This window comes from Drosophila virilis, unplaced genomic scaffold (genome assembly GCF_030788295.1).
Source record: "Drosophila virilis strain 15010-1051.87 unplaced genomic scaffold, Dvir_AGI_RSII-ME tig00001590, whole genome shotgun sequence".
Lineage (NCBI taxonomy): Eukaryota > Metazoa > Arthropoda > Insecta > Diptera > Drosophilidae > Drosophila > Drosophila virilis.
The window spans coordinates 176,463-192,864 of record NW_027212847.1 but is presented as its reverse complement, the minus strand read 5'-3'; the positions used below and the strand labels follow the sequence as shown (position 1 = coordinate 192,864).

The 16,402-nt window shown below is 38.4% G+C and overlaps 1 protein-coding gene and 1 long non-coding RNA gene across 4 annotated transcripts; one reads left to right on the top strand and one right to left on the bottom strand.

The window, feature by feature from the left end:
• Nucleotides 1-4,730: 4,730 nt before the first annotated feature.
• Nucleotides 4,731-14,902, bottom strand: LOC116649974 (uncharacterized). Of its 3 annotated transcripts, none has more exons than XR_004302948.2 (4): nt 14,756-14,894; nt 14,651-14,697; nt 6,567-6,751; nt 4,731-6,483 (listed from the first exon to the last, which is right to left on the bottom strand). It is a non-coding gene; the product is annotated as an uncharacterized lncRNA (long non-coding RNA). The 3 variants fall into 3 exon arrangements; XR_004302950.2 differs by having other exon boundaries at nt 4,731-5,030; XR_004302947.2 differs by having other exon boundaries at nt 4,731-6,751; nt 14,756-14,902.
• On the top strand, nt 10,370-13,463 carry Cdk1 (Cyclin-dependent kinase 1). The gene is made up of 3 exons (XM_002060060.4): nt 10,370-10,561; nt 10,636-11,139; nt 13,139-13,463. Exons 1-3 carry the CDS (start codon nt 10,413-10,415, stop codon nt 13,380-13,382), a joined length of 897 nt encoding a protein of 298 aa, XP_002060096.1. The 5' UTR covers nt 10,370-10,412; the 3' UTR covers nt 13,383-13,463.
• Nucleotides 14,903-16,402: the final 1,500 nt, after the last annotated feature.

Genomic DNA, 16,402 nt, shown 5'->3' with positions numbered 1-16,402 from the left:
ATATTTTCTGTGATACGTTTTTAATACAAAATATTTTTTACAAAAATATTTGTTTTAAGCCGGTAGCAATATGCTGCGCATCGAGTTAGCTAAGTGGGTATGAGAACCCACCAATTCGGGTCTGCTGCTTTTCTGAAGTTATAATAAATATACAAAAAAAATGGAACACAAGAAATAAAATATGGTTCATTATTTATATTTGTGAAAGCTATTGAAAAAGCTCAATAGAAAATTTTGGTGATCTTTGTTGTTGAACGTTATTCGCTTTACATTAAAGCAATAATCTTAAAATATCGCCACCTGTCATCTCGTTTTGGGCAGTTTATATACATATAAGCGATCGCCTTCGCCTTGCCTACTCTCTCGGTCCCTTAAGATTTTTTGCTCATTAGTGCGTTACCTATGTACAAGCTATTGCTGTTGCTCCGTTAAAGAGCTTGACATTTGCGTTCGCCGAAGCTATTGTTTTTTGAATGGTCTGCATGTACTAGTGATCACTCTTGTTAGTTACCCAGCTAGTTTCGCACAAGCTTTCTATCAACGATTCTAATTCATTGTGCAGATTAAGTGGACCCAACATCACAAGCTAATTGGGCAGAACGGCTAGAGGATTCGTCGATCGTCAACTTATTACCAGCCGTAAATTTTGCTATGGAAAGCTATGCCCCTAGCCATCAGGTGCCAAAAACCAAATCAATTAACACAAGTAGATCGTCATTTCTCGCCACTAACCACGACTCCCCCGTCTGCGTTTTTTGTGACAGCCCTGGTCATGGTGTATGTAATTGTTCCCTATTTGGAAATTAGACCTCTGCATTACTGCTTAGGGAGGCAAAATAACTTGCATTGTGCTTGAATTGCCTAAAGAAAGGTCATCAATTGCAATTATGCAGCTCTGGATGTTGTCAGACCTGCGGGGCGAAACATCATTCCCTGCTGCATTTAAATAATAATAATTCTGTTATCCCGTCCGGTCAGTTGACTGCGCCTGCTGATTCATTGTCGGTAGCCCATAACTCTTTCGCTAAGTCGCTGCCATCTACCCCCACTCTTGTTACTCGGTACTTCAGTAGTGATGTTGTTCTCCTGGCTACTGCTATGGTCTTCTTTAAAAATCGCTCCGGCACCTTGACAACTTGTCTTATCCTTAAGGATTCCGGTTCTCAGATTTTACTTATAACGTCGCGCCTTGCTCAACAGCTTCAGCTAAAGAAGCACAAGTCCTCAGCCATTGTCTCTAGTCTCTAGTCACTATCACAATACAGTCTCAAGTCTCTGAATACTGAACATGCTTCACAGGTCTGGTAGCACCTAACATAACTGATTGTCAACCCAGTTTTACTATTAACCCGATGAATTGTAACATTCCCGATAACATAAAACTTGCATATTCGTCTTTCTTTAAACGTCAACACGTGACTTGCCGCTTGGCGCTAGCCTGCTTTACGATCTTCACAACGTCGCCCAGATAAGGGTTTTCTCAGAGCTACCGTGTCTTCAACAAACACGGCTTGGGTTGTTTCTGCAAGCGGCTCCATTTTGATGGCAAAGCATACTGCGGGTAAGCACGAGTCAAGTTCTGAAGAACGTGCTGATGAATTGGTGCGACGATTTTGGGAGATAGAATCGTGCTTGGAAATTACACATACCACTTCAAAGGAAAAAAATAATTGTGAAGAATATTTCGTAAGGACTCATATCAAAATGGCTAGTGGCCAATATTCAGTTCGGTTACCCTTCAGGCGAAGTTTTGAATGGACGTCTGGGGACGTCATACCAATAAGCTTTTCGTCGGTTCCTGACCTTGAAACGCAAACTTCAAAATCCTCCAGGCCTGAAGATTCAATATTCAGTTTTTTAAAGGACTTGTATTCAAAGCTCCCTGTTTCATATCTAACAAGCGATATTCGAAAAATGTATCGATGCGTTCGCGTTTCAGCACAGGACAATGTTCTCCAATGCTTTCTATAGCGAGACTCGCCAAAACAGGATGTTAAGATTTTTAAGCTGGATAAAGTTACATACGGAACAAAGCCAGCTTAATTCCTCTCTGTCCGTGTTATGCATCAGCTGCCTATGGATGAGGAAACTAATTTTCCAATTGGATCTCGGATCCAATCTCGGCGAGACTTCTACGTTGACGACCTCATTTCAGGGGGTGATTCAATTCAAGAAGCAAAGGAAATTCTTAATCAGACCGCTTGAATATTGGCAAGTGGGGGCTTCAAGTTGCGAAAGTGGTGCTAAACCAATGCTGCTGTACTAGAAGGGTTACCCGAAGAATACAGAGAATCTTCTCTTAAGTTTGACGATGGTAGCGACATCACCAAAACTCTTAGACTCTTAGGACTCAGCGTTGGATCGGTCGCTGTTTTCTTTTCCGTCCATTCAGCAGAGATCCAAACCATCCAAAAAATCAATACTGCCGACTATAGCTCGTTTGTAGGACTTTTAGGGCCGGTAATCGCCAAGGCTAAAATCTTTTTGCAGCAGCTTGGCATAAGCTTTGCTGCAGCTTTGAGAAGGCACAGTTTCAGCAAAGTAAAAAGTTCACGGTTTCTGCGACGCAAGCATCGAAGCATATGGGGGCTGTGTCTACGTCCTTTCTCGACGACCATCATCCAGTTTTAGCTGTTGTGCCTCAAATCACGTGTAACACCTCTGAAAACAATCACAGTTCCAAAGCTAGAGCTCTGTGGTGCCGTGTTATTATCTTAACACATGATGGAGATATCTAAAATAAATCTCTTCGATGGAAAATTCTACTCTTGGTCGGATTCTTCTGTATGCCTTTCCTGGATAAGGACCGAGCCCTGCAAGCTCAATGTATTTTTGTAGCTAATCGCGTCACAGCAGTTCAAAAGCTAACCGATTGCATGGAATGGCGCTACGACCCTACATCACTCAATCCGAAAGATATACTCTAGAGAGGATCTACGCCCAGTAAATAAGATCAATCGACACTGTGGTTCAACGGCCCATAATTCCTAGTCGGAAAAAAATTGGATTGGCCTGCATCTTGCTTGTCAGAAAAGACAGAACTTAAACTCAGAAAAAATGTCCTTATTGCTGCCACTTGTAAATACGTCAACCTATATTCGGATATGTTTATAAATTCATACACAGAAGCAGGCATCCTTGACTAACAGTGTGTGATATGCAACATGGGACCCAACTCTTACTGAGGCTCGTCCAAGGAGCACACCTGTGAGAAGAGTTGAAATCATTGCGATCAAGAAGAGTTGTTAAACCGTCCAGTTGTATCGCATCACTAAACCCTTTTTTGGATGATTCCGGCATTCTTAGAATTGATGGTTGCTTCAAAAACTCTTCGCTGCAGTATGACCCGATTGGTGGAAGGAAGACCGTATCCAAGGTTGTTGGAAAATGTGTTAGATGCTTTCGTGATAAGCCTCGATTTGTAGAGCGTATAATTGCTGATCTTTCCAAAGAACAATTGAATGCTTGTCGAGCCTTTGAATTCTCCGGTGTTGACTATTGTGAACCATAAAGCCAGACGTACGAAATAAAGCTCCAGTCAAATGTTATATGGCAGTCTTCGTCTGCTTCGCGACTAAAGTGGTTCACCTGGAGCTGGTCAAGGATCTGTCGACGGCTTCATTTTTGAATGACCTTAAGAGGCTTATATCGACTCGAGGCAGGCCATATGGTCGGATAACGCAAACTTTGTCGGCGCCAAGAACGAGGTTCTGGAGCTAAAGCGTCTATTCATCAGTCGCAATCATACTCAGTACACAAGTTTTGCTTGGCTGACTCCATTTACTGGAAATTTATACCCCCTCGCAGCAGTGAAGACAGCGAAGCATCATTTGTATCGTGCTGTTGGCTCTTGTGCTCTCACCTTCGAAGAGCTTCGCACTCTAATGTGCCACATAGTATCGATAATGAACTCCAGGCCATTGTTTGCTCTTTCAGAAGATTCAGCAGATCTAAATGTGCTCACTCCAGCTCATTTCTTGTTTGGTGGTCCCAGCTCATCGTTCGTTGAGCCTGATGTGACGCACCTTCAATGCAATCGTCTGGATAGCTGGCAACGCGAAATAACTGTGAAAAATACTTAACGCTGTTTCAATACTGCTCAAATGCCGTACTCCGAAACCAGGCCTATGCGTCAATGACATAGTCCTCGTGAAGGATGAAAATCTGCCGCCTATGGTGGCCACGGGCGAGAATCACGGAGTTAATCGTGGAAAAGGAAAAACGAGGAGAGCTGCGAACAAGCTGTGTCTGTTGTCCATCAGGTAATCTGTTGAGCGCCCATGCCTTCCAACGGAGGAGAATGTCTGGCTAAAAAGCCAAAACAGCTGGAGCGACCTCGCAACTGATAAGAGCAGCATCTCAATATTATCTTAAAGCACATGCTCTGAATTTCGCAATTACATGAATTTCGCTCTTCAAATTACAATTATATTAAGCTGGCGCTCTTCGCTATAACGATTAATTTATTGCAATAGAATTCATTACTTATGCGAAGGCCCCGATGATGTGCGTAGAGTTAGTTGATTTTGTTGTTTCGTGCATTTGCAACACATTGGCCACTTGCATTACTTAAAATTATAAAAAATCAATTGTCGCTTGCTGTAATCGGCACGTACCACGAACCCGAGTAACGCGATCGAAATCGCAGTTTTTTATCGCAAGCTTCTGTTTAAATGCATCTGTAGATAATTAAAAAATAATATTTATTTGCAAATATACAGTTTATAAATGTAATGCCTACTACGTATTGCCAATTTGGTTAGAAGGCCTCTAACACACTTTTTATCCTTTGTCTTGCAAAATCATTCGTTACTATTTGGCGCTAGGAGCTCCTAATGAAAGTATCGTAAGATTTATAAGTGTGGAGTTAAATTATTTAATTTATAGTTTCCTTTTCAAGTTTGGAAGGGCTTCTCCTCCTTGAGAAATTCTTCAAACGCGCTAAAATCCCCAAGTGTTGCCTTTGGCGCACTTGGCAGCGTCGCCTTGTGCGCCTCTCCGCAAACTCGTATATAATATTCAAAAATATACTGAAAGGGAAGAGTCAAGTTATTAATAAGCACTTGTTAATTACTTACCTCTACAGAAATCGAATTCTCACTGTTTACTTAAAAAATAAGAACAAATGAATTTTTGAACTCCTAAGAAACACATATTTTACGGGCTGAGTAGGAAACAACAACAAAAACAGCACATCATTCTCTCTACTGTTCACGCATTTTATTCGCAAGGATCTCTCTGCAACGGTCATGTGCGAGTATTTTGCGTTAAAAATATATCGAAATCGTTTTCTGCTCACATACGATCTTATTTTTGAGTATTTAGCGAGACTCTTGAGTCTAACACCGTGCGTTGTGTGCTTGAATTTTTAAAACTGGCCTTAATACTTTTTTATACATTGATGCTTTGTGATATACGCAATGTAGCTAAATATACAATTTACCGTACAACAAGGCATTAAAGGCAGTTTTATATATTAAAATTTATTGCATGCCTGTTATTTTATATCTATTAACCAAGATGGTATTTTTCTGTTAGCTCTACTTTGAATTTTTGAATGTAAGACAGTGTTTTAATTTTGGTCTAGACGACGGCACGCCCTCTGTTGACCGCTGACAATGTCGAACTCCTCTTATCACATTTAGGCAGCCACATCATCGGTGCCAAAATTTCGGCACACGCATACCATGCCCATATACACAGCTGCATGTTTTGGTCAACGCCCCAGATGAAGGCCAAGGTCATTACCAAGGGCATCCGATCCGCTCTTAAATTTTCACTCTCGGGACAGTGGATCGTAAGACTGGCGTTGCCACAATAAATAATCCGATAATATCGAACACAACTAAGACATAATGGAATATTGACGTTGCCGATAAAGGCAAATGCAATATCACCACGACGTGAACACGACCGTTACAATTCATCAGCGCGCGCAGTTTCTAAATTGGTCCACTTAGCCGGCCAATTGGAAACGCCCAACATAGGTAACAACCACGATCCTGATATGTAAGCACATCTATTCGGAAACCGAAGTCCTTCACAGGATTCATGGCGTACTTGCCATCAAACCCACTGTCCCACTGTTTGCGCGTGAAGTCACCCGTTCTTCGGTCCTTTACCCGGAAATTTCGGTTGTTGGTACTGTGCCAATTCCTAGTCTAAAGACTCCTGACGAACCTTGCTCTTGGGGGTGGAAGCACCTTCCTATGCGCGCCTTGCATTTGTGGTTTCGGCGATACCGGACAAATCCTACCACAGGCCAACAGTGGACAACATTTAAGCATTCGTCAAAAACTCAGCTTGTCAGTTCGACTGACGAACGGCAAACAAGAAGCGCTATTCTGAAGGCTATTGGGCTTCTGTCGCACTTGTGGGCACTATTGGGGCATGCAGTATGACAGGTCTGGCGCTACTGCGGACGTGCTAATTTCCCTTTGGTCCGCGCGGGCTGGCTCACGTTTCTAAGGACCGATCCTATCCCTAGAACAACATGAACAGCTAAGTCTCAAAAATAAATAACAAAATAGATGAAATGCCAACAAAAAGGGTCAATATAGATTCACCTTATTTTCCAAATAGGATCCTGATTGAGGATCCAGGACAGCCTTAGACGAGCTCCTTAGCAATATCTCCGCCTTGTATGCCACCTAATGGGCCTGAATCAACCTCCGTCGCCTTTACTTACTTTACCAGAGAGCACGGTAGTCAGACTCGGGTAGCTTTCCATTTCGCCATAACAATGGGCCATCTAAAAGACAAATTTTCGAAGGGTCTGGATCATTTCATCAATAAAATTTGTAACAAAGAATTTTTAAATGATGAAAGAACTAAAAGAAAAATATGAAGAATAAATAAGCGATACGTACCGAACATGGCTGCCATGAAGATATGTGGTTAAAGTTTTGCAGGGTTGTGAATCTTATAATTGCTAGCTTTGGTTAAGATATCTCAATATCTTTATATAGAGCTACATGATAAAATAGTCTGTTGTTGTAACTGTAAGGTGCATGTTAGAAGTCGTATATTTAAGTTGTGTTAAAATATCTTTAAGACAACGACGTTTTTCAAACAACAACTAGATTTTTAATGTATATAATTTTACCGTAAATAAGCTGTGATTCTATGAAAAACAATCGGCTTTATTGCTTTTGTGAAGGCCAAACTAAACTGATATTCATATAGTTGACCATATCGATGATATATTTTTAATTTTTGGTTTGGTTTTGGGTGCATCTTGAATCGAATTACGGCATGAATAGTTCAAAAAGGACGATTTGTCATCGAAAGTCTACTAGAGTATGATGGTCGTCGCCTACAATGGTCCCGAGCAAACAACAGGAATTGTTTTCCTACAGATTCAATGAGTTCTTGGTAAATGGAATATTATGACCAGCAGACATATGAAGCACAGCCAAGAGATATATAAAAAGCGTCTTTGTCGTGTGCGGATCCATAAACTTCCAGGGCTATCGCTGGATAAATCACAAACAATTTTCGGCTTTGCTGATTGACTGGACGAGGAACAGAAACTAAAGGTCGCGTATTTTTTCAACCGTTGAGCATTGAAGAACTCAGGTTTCTATTAAATTTAAATTCAATGTTATTCATTGTGAACGGTATGCACTGCGCACAAACGTACAGTCACGGACAAAAGTATTGACAATTTAATATCATATCACTTTATTGAGTGCCGTATTGGGTTTTCTCCATACTTTATATCGGTCGTCTGAGCGAAAAATTTTAACCTGGCTTTCGTCGGAGAATAGGACATCGTTCTTGTTAATACTCGAAATGAGGGGTTTGCGTCTTGCGATTCTCGCATTGTGCCCAGCCTTGTGTAGTACCCTCTCCAAAGTTTTGGAGCGAATTCCTATAACAGTTTATCTCTGATACTATTTGGGATGATAAGATTTTTGGGTTTTTCTTGATCTTACGTATTACTTTGGCGCAAAGATGTCCCATAACCTTTCGTGGGAATCCGGTGCGTTTTCTACCGTAAGGTCGTCCGAAAATCTACGGATTATGCTCCAAATAGTTAATTCACTTCAGTCCTATAGCCGCCAAGCTGTTAATAATATCTGCCGCGTTTGCGTAAAATTATTTTATTATATTATATGGCACGGTCTTTGTTTTTTGGCCTGCCTGCGGTGGGCTTGAATGAAACAGGTGAATCGCACTTGTCGCTCGTTTGCACTTTGATATAGAACAAATGCAAGTAATCTTTTATTGGCATTATTATAATCTTAGGTTAAAGGGTTTTATGACAGGCAATTAACGATCAAAATGTATAGCATGCGTCAGGATGCATACTATTTTCATTGCCTTTTTATACATTTGTGATTTTGCGGCTGCAAGCCCACCGCAGGCATGCCAAAAAAACAAAGACCGTGACAGTCGCCCAAATTTACGCACCCATTGATAAAAATATCTCTGCCTCACGACAAATCGTTGATCAGCTCATGCGCACACACTCGTGTGCGTGTGTATATGTGTGTGTGTAGAGTTCAAAATTTACAAATACCCTTTAATAATTTCACACAACTGCTTACTTGAAAGAGTGTGCGTCAATTTTTGGTCTTTTCTTAAATTCTTTGACAAGCCGACGATGAATCACCCGTGCAGAAATACGACTTAGATATTTTTGTATTTTAAGCAAAATAGGTCCCTACAGTAACCAGAAAATAAACATAAATATTTTATTTAGGTCAATTAATTGTGTATTAAACAAAATTTGATCAAATTCTTTTCATCATGCCTGACTGGACGAAGAAATACATGATAGAGCATTTATATGTGAAGGTCTATTGCTACCACAGGCACAAAAGGCACACAATTGAAGAAATACCCTCTGGCTCGCGACAAACGCCGCGATCTACTTGTGCACACATCCACACGCACCCATTGATAAAAATATCTCTGCCTCACGACAAATCGTTGATCAGCTCATGCGCACACATTCGTGTGCGTGTGTATATGTGTGTGTGTAGAGTTCGAAATTCACAAATGCCCTTTAATAATTTCACACAACTGCTTACTTGAAAGAGTGTGCGTCAATTTTTGGTCTTTTCTTAAATTCTTTGACAAGCCGACGATGAATCACCCGTGCAGAAATACGACTTAGATATTTTTGTATTTTAAGCAAAATAGGTCCCTACAGTAAACAGAAAATAAACATAAATATTTTATTTAGGTCAATTAATTGTGTATTAAACAAAATTTGATCAAATTCTTTTCATCATGCCTGACTGGACGAAGAAATACATGATAGAGCATTTATATGTGAAGGCCTATTGCTACCACAGGCACAAAAGGCACACAATTGAAGAAATACCCTCTGGCTCGCGACAAACGCCGCGATCTACTTGTGCACACATCCACACGCACCCATTGATAAAAATATCTCTGCCTCACGACAAATCGTTGATCAGCTCATGCGCACACATTCGTGTGCGTGTGTATATGTGTGTGTGTAGAGTTCGAAATTCACAAATGCCCTTTAATAATTTCACACAACTGCTTACTTGAAAGAGTGTGCGTCAATTTTTGGTCTTTTCTTAAATTCTTTGACAAGCCGACGATGAATCACCCGTGCAGAAATACGACTTAGATATTTTTGTATTTTAAGCAAAATAGGTCCCTACAGTAAACAGAAAATAAACATAAATATTTTATTTAGGTCAATTAATTGTGTATTAAACAAAATTTGATCAAATTCTTTTCATCATGCCTGACTGGACGAAGAAATACATGATAGAGCATTTATATGTGAAGGCCTATTGCTACCACAGGCACAAAAGGCACACAATTGAAGAAATACCCTCTGGCTCGCGACAAACGCCGCGATCTACTTGTGCACACATCCACACAACACAAAAGTATGAATGTTTTTAGATCTCAGGGTTTTGTGGGAAGCTATGCAGAGAGAAAGGGATGCAAGTGCGCGATGCAAGTGAGTGAGAGCGAGGCACATGCATACACATATATGTTTTTGGGCTGTAAGGATTTAAAAATGGCATACATACATATATTAAGAAAACGCATCAGCCGTGACGTTGTGCGCTTAGCGAGATGCGGCTTCATACTGAACGTTCGGCTTTTGAGGCCGGCGTTCGGCTGCCACCCTCAGCAGTCTTACTCTGTCTGGGCACACTAAAATGGTCGCAGGTACCATTGGGGTCGCCTCGTTTCGATTTTTCTTGTTTCGATTAAAATTCCCATTTGGTATGTCTATACATTGTATGGTTAGTGGTAATAGTGTATGTTTATTTTCAGTGTTTCAATATCGGTGCTTATAAATATATCGATTGAAATTTTCATAAATATATTTAATAAGCTACCGTGGTATTCTAAAAACTGTGGCAACCTTAAAAAAAAAACCGGCATTTTTTCTGAAACTACCCGGGAGTAAAATGGAAGACTTCGAAAAAATTGAAAAGATTGGAGAAGGTACTTATGGCGTTGTTTATAAGGGCCGCAACCGTTTAACTGGTCAAATTGTCGCCATGAAAAAAATTCGATTGGAGTCTGATGACGAGGGTGTGCCATCTACTGCGATAAGGTACGTAAATAAATGTTTATAGATCGCTCGAATTATTTTCGACTAAATACAAGGACCTCCACATTTTCTTATAGAGAAATTTCATTATTGAAAGAATTAAAGCATCCAAATATTGTATGCTTAGAAGATGTGTTAATGGAGGAAAACCGTATATACCTAATATTTGAATTTTTATCTATGGACCTTAAAAAGTATATGGATTCCTTACCACCGGAAAAGCATCTGGATAGCCAACTAGTTAGGAGCTACTTGTATCAAATAACAAATGCTATTTTATTTTGTCATCGACGCCGGGTCCTTCACCGTGATTTAAAACCGCAAAATCTTCTTATTGATAAAAATGGTATTATTAAAGTTGCAGATTTTGGACTCGGCAGGTCTTTTGGTATACCAGTACGCATTTATACTCATGAAATAGTTACTCTGTGGTATCGGGCTCCAGAAGTATTATTGGGCTCTCCAAGATACTCTTGCCCAGTTGACATCTGGTCCATTGGGTGCATTTTTGCAGAAATGGCTACACGGAAACCATTATTTCAAGGTGATTCGGAAATTGATCAATTATTCCGAATGTTCAGGTAAGTGAAATTTTTTTAAAATATTTAATATATAATAACGATGTGTGCAAAAATTCTTGTAATGATCTTGTTTTAGTTGATTGAAACTTTTTCTTTGTAAAAATATGTATTGAAGATGTAGTTTCGCTTACATGCTTATACTCAAAATTCTTTAACCTTGCCACTGACAAATAGAAAACCTAGTTGTCTATCCGCAATTGTGCTACGGCTGTACTAAGCCTGTGAGTTGAAGTCACAAGCTCGTGTCTTTTTTCCAGATCTCAGTTTCAACGCAATCAGTTCTTTTACCACAGATTATAACCAGCGAGCACTTTAATTTGCACATACAATCTTGAAGTCAGCGTCTTGTTATATTTTACATGATTTAAGAAAGTTTAAAGTCCATTAAGATTAAGAACCAAAAATGAAAACAGGCATTAGCTCGGATAAAAACAGATAGACGGATATTTCAACTCGGCAGTTTATGCTTTGTTATAATATATACACTTTATGAGGTTGGAGGTTATAATACCCTCCACAACAGCATACATTTTCGTTCGATGTTCATAGGAACCTAGTGATACTAGGTACCAGATATCTATATAAATAATAGTTTCTTTCAATAACTTGGCATTGATATAAAAGCATTAATAATTTTTTGAAAGTATAAGTATATAACTAAACCAGCAGGTGGTAAAAATTTAACATATTACTCTACACGCAGTTCCCGCTCGTGGAGAATTAAAATCTACCCGTACCATATTAATCTAAACTTCTAGTTCAAAATAGGCTTAAGGTCCATCGAATAAAGAACCAAATGTTGAAATAAGCGGCTTTCACCTTCTTATGATAATAATATTTCTCTAATTAAGTCCATGACCTCAAATTAAATCTATAATCCAATGGTAAATAAAAAATTTAAAAATGCCCCCCAATTGTCTTCAGTTTTAATGGGAACTTCCAAAATCGATGAAATATTAATTAAGTTTTTATGTAGAGCCTTGAAAATAAGTTTGAAGTCAATCGAGCACATCTTAAAACATCGTCCTTACAACATTTGACTTGCATTTCCCATTGAAGCGTTCTGCATTCTATAAAAGTGTGAATTACATTTTTTAAAGAACTTCGCAAATGATTTTACACTCGAAACTCCACTGATTGGTGATTAACGCCCAGCCCATACCGTAATAACTAGTAACCTGAAATTTTCTCTGTTGTTACCTTATGTCATGAAGGTGCACGTTAAGACGGGGTTTCAGGAAATTCCGCCCGCAAGTAAGGAAAAATCACGAAAAACGTCTGTATGAAACTTTTTTGTTTACCGTCCGATCGGCAGCAAACTAAATTTCAAAGTTTTTTGTTCAAATTCATTTGAAGGGTGTTTCACAATTTTTCAAAAATGTATTAATCCTTGGTCGAAATGGGGGTCAAGAATTTGGTTGATGATCTATATCTATATAAAAAATCTTTTGAGACATGTTTCACATTTTTCACAAAATAAAAGCATCCTCTGTAGAAATGCGATTCTAAGATTATTTTTGTTATAGTTTAATGTTTTGTCCGATTAACCTGAAACTCATTTTCAGAGCTCTACATAAGAACTTAATGAATACGTGTTTCAGCGATTTGGGAATTTACACCCACAACAGTGGTTATTTAGCGAAAAACGTTGGTTTGAAACTTTTTTGTTATCCATCGGAACGGCCTCGTACTCGTTTTCGATCTTTGCTCAAATTCATTTGAGTGGTTTTACGCACTTTTTGGAAAATTCATCCTTTCTTGGTGGAAGTGGGTGTTTTAAATTTGCTCGAATTGCTTTAAAATTATATTTAAATTTATACCAAAAAAATTATTGAATAAGTGTTTTAACGATTCAATAATCGATTCAAACATCCGCAACAGTGGTAAATGCGCGGAAAAGTTTTGTGTAGAAGTTGTTTATTTAGTTTTTTGACAACATTTATGAATTATAAGTTTCTAAAGTGAACAATATTAAAACACCTTTTAATTTTATTTGTAGAATACTCAAAACACCCACAGAAGACATTTGGCCGGGCGTAACTTCACTTCCCGATTACAAAAATACATTTCCTTGTTGGTCGACAAATCAGTTAACCAACCAGCTGAAAAATCTTGATGCAAACGGTGTCGACCTTATTCAAAGAATGCTTATTTATGACCCAGTACATAGAATTTCAGCCAAGGATATATTGGAGCATCCGTATTTTAATGGCTTTAAAATTGATTTGGCTATTTTAGAGTAAGATTTTCAGAATGCTACATTTTATACGTAAATCTAAAATAAACTTTTACCCATGAAGTAAAGCGCTATCATTAAAATAAAATATCATCTTTGTTTGTAATACTCTTTCCATCATATTTCTCAAGATTCCCGCGAAATGAAAAAAGTTTTTTGGAAAACTTGTGCTGCAAGTTGGTACTTTTCAGTGTTTGACTTTCATTTGTCAAAATAGCAAACGGAACATTTCTTGTTTCCTTTCTCCACCACTATTGCTGTCGCAGATAAATCATAAGTGGAAATAGTGTATATTAACAGGTAATTGTAAAGATATAGCATTGAAACTTGAAACGTTGGTCCGCCTATTGCTGGCACAGATCATATTGTTAAGTTTCCGCATTTCATGTAGTCGATAAAAAACGATATAAAAATAGCGCTTATCTCGGTTAATGGATTTAGAGTCACCAAATTTTGCTTTTCGCATAGTATATACAAGTCAAGCAACTTTAACTACAGTCGCATTTGCGAATTTACATGTATATGTTAGAATATTTCATTAAGATCTCTTTAGGAACACACCCTGTGGTTCGGATCCACCGGTGTATCGTTAACGAGTTTGATGCCTCTTTAGGATACTGGTCCCAAACCGTGGCCAATTCGTTAGACTAACGAATTTAACATGGGGATGTCATTGCCGCTAACCGAGCGGTACGACGCTGTTTAACGTAGACCTAGCGATTTGCCTGGTGCAAGAGGGTTGATTTCCAGTCCAATTAACTTAGCGATTGTGGTTGAGCAAAGATGTAAGCAATTAATCTGATATAAAATGGTTTGCTCTTTTGCCAGCACTTTTTACTTAGCGATGCTGGTGCAAAGGCGCTAGCGATGAAGCTGGTGCAAAAGGGTTTTCTCTTTCGTCAGTGTAAAGAACACTCATACTTATCCACAACAAATTATAATTTTATTTTAAAAAATACCTTACTAGGCATTAAATTATAAACTAATAACCGTAAAATTAGAAGCTGCAATGATTTTTAAAGCTGGTCTTCTGGATATCGATATGGCAGCATACAGCCTTTGATATGGACTGTAAAATGAAAACTCAATGACCTTGTTGCCTGTACAGTTTTGTACTGCAAAATTGGTAAATTTTTGGACGAATCATAGAACCGCTTTGTTCTGCATTCGTAGCATGGTCATACGCTAGCGAATTTCCTAACGACTAGTAATGCATTGTTAGTAGTTATCTTTTTCATCTGGGGGTCTTCGCATGACTTTCCGTTGACCAATTACCTAACGAATGGTGATCCATCAGACGCCATCAAAACTACAGGGCAGATCTTGAAAAAATTTGCACACGATTTTTTTATATTTATGCGGACACATACAGATACATACTCATGTATTCATACAGTAAGCAATTGACGATTCGATTCGATTTATTATTGTTATACCAAAGACAATATAAACACTAAGATGAGTAACGCCATACAACAAAATGCTACTATGCAGCTTGATTTTTTGAAAATTTAGAACGAAAACGAAATCAATAGCATTGCGCTCTCACAGCCGAGAGAACGAAAAAGCTAAAAATAGAATTTGCTTTCAGCTTCGGCTCTATGAGGGCCGTGCAAGCAATTATATTTGTATGCGTGTGAATATACATACATAACAGCATATTTGGATGTGTTGTTATCCACTGCTCTGACAAAGTCTCTGGCTGGCAAAGAAACAATTTTCTTAGTTTTTTAGAGCAGATCACGACCTACCCAAAATTTCTGTTGATATATGAATGCATTTTGTGTACTCCGTACAAAAAAACTTGTATTTTTAAGTCGATGCAAATATTTATGTAATTTTTATACCCTGAACCCATTAAAAATGGGTATAAGGGTATATTGTATTTGTGCAAAATCCAAATGTATGTAACAGGCAACAGGAAGTATCTCCGACCCCATAAAGTATATATTTTCTTGATCAGCAATAATAGCCGAGTCAATCTAGCCATGTCCGTCTGTCTGTCCGTCCGTCCGTCCGTATGTATGAACGCAAGGATCTCAGAACCTATAAGAGCTGGAGACTTAAAATTATAGATTTAGATGCTCCTAGTTCCCGCGCAGATCGAGTTTGTTTCCGATAATCGATAACTTACTCCGTTTCCAAGCAATCGATAAAAATCGATATCGATATCTTGTTTTTTGGGCAATTTTGGTAAATAATAAGAGCTAGAGTCACCAAACTTGACATATAGCTTCTAAAATAGAATATATATATGCATTTGATGTTGGAAGAAGAGGGTTCAGGGTATAATCGGGAGCTTCCGACTAGAACAAGTAAGAGTACTTGTTTATATTTGAAATTATTAATTAAATTATTATTTTTTCAAAGATACATTACATTATTTTTTTTTTATTTTATTATTTTTGTTGTTCGAATTATAAAGAACAAATTACGCAGGGAACACCGCGAGGAGACCATTATAATTAAAATGGGGTCATTACTAAATATGACCTTCGGGTATTTTCTGCGGAGCCAACCTCAGTACACAAAATGCATTCATATTTCAACACAAATTTGGGATAGCTCATGATCTGCGCTAGAAAACTAACAAAATTAATTTCTTGCCAGCTAAAGCCAAAGCAGTGAATAACAACACATACATACATACTTTAAAGTTCTTATGCATGTATAATTCACGCATACAACGAAAGGTGCACGCATGCTATTGGCTGAGACAAGAACTTTTCTCAAGCATACACTGTCCAAAAAGAAAAGTGAAATCAATCTATGTGTGCTATTTTCTTAACATAGTTATTGCGCAAGAAGCGCCTTGTGTAAAAATTATATAAGTTCTTAAACTTTCCTGTAAAATTATTGGTTAATATCTAGGGTAATATATAATTTAAATAAAGCATGCATTTCATGGATAAAGCACAAGCACTTTGCGTCGATCGTAAGTTCTAAACCTTTTCGCTCAGCTTTGCTGAAGGCAGGCTGGCGACTAACTTCGTAGCTCATGTCAGCATCAGCAAGCCACGACTTCGG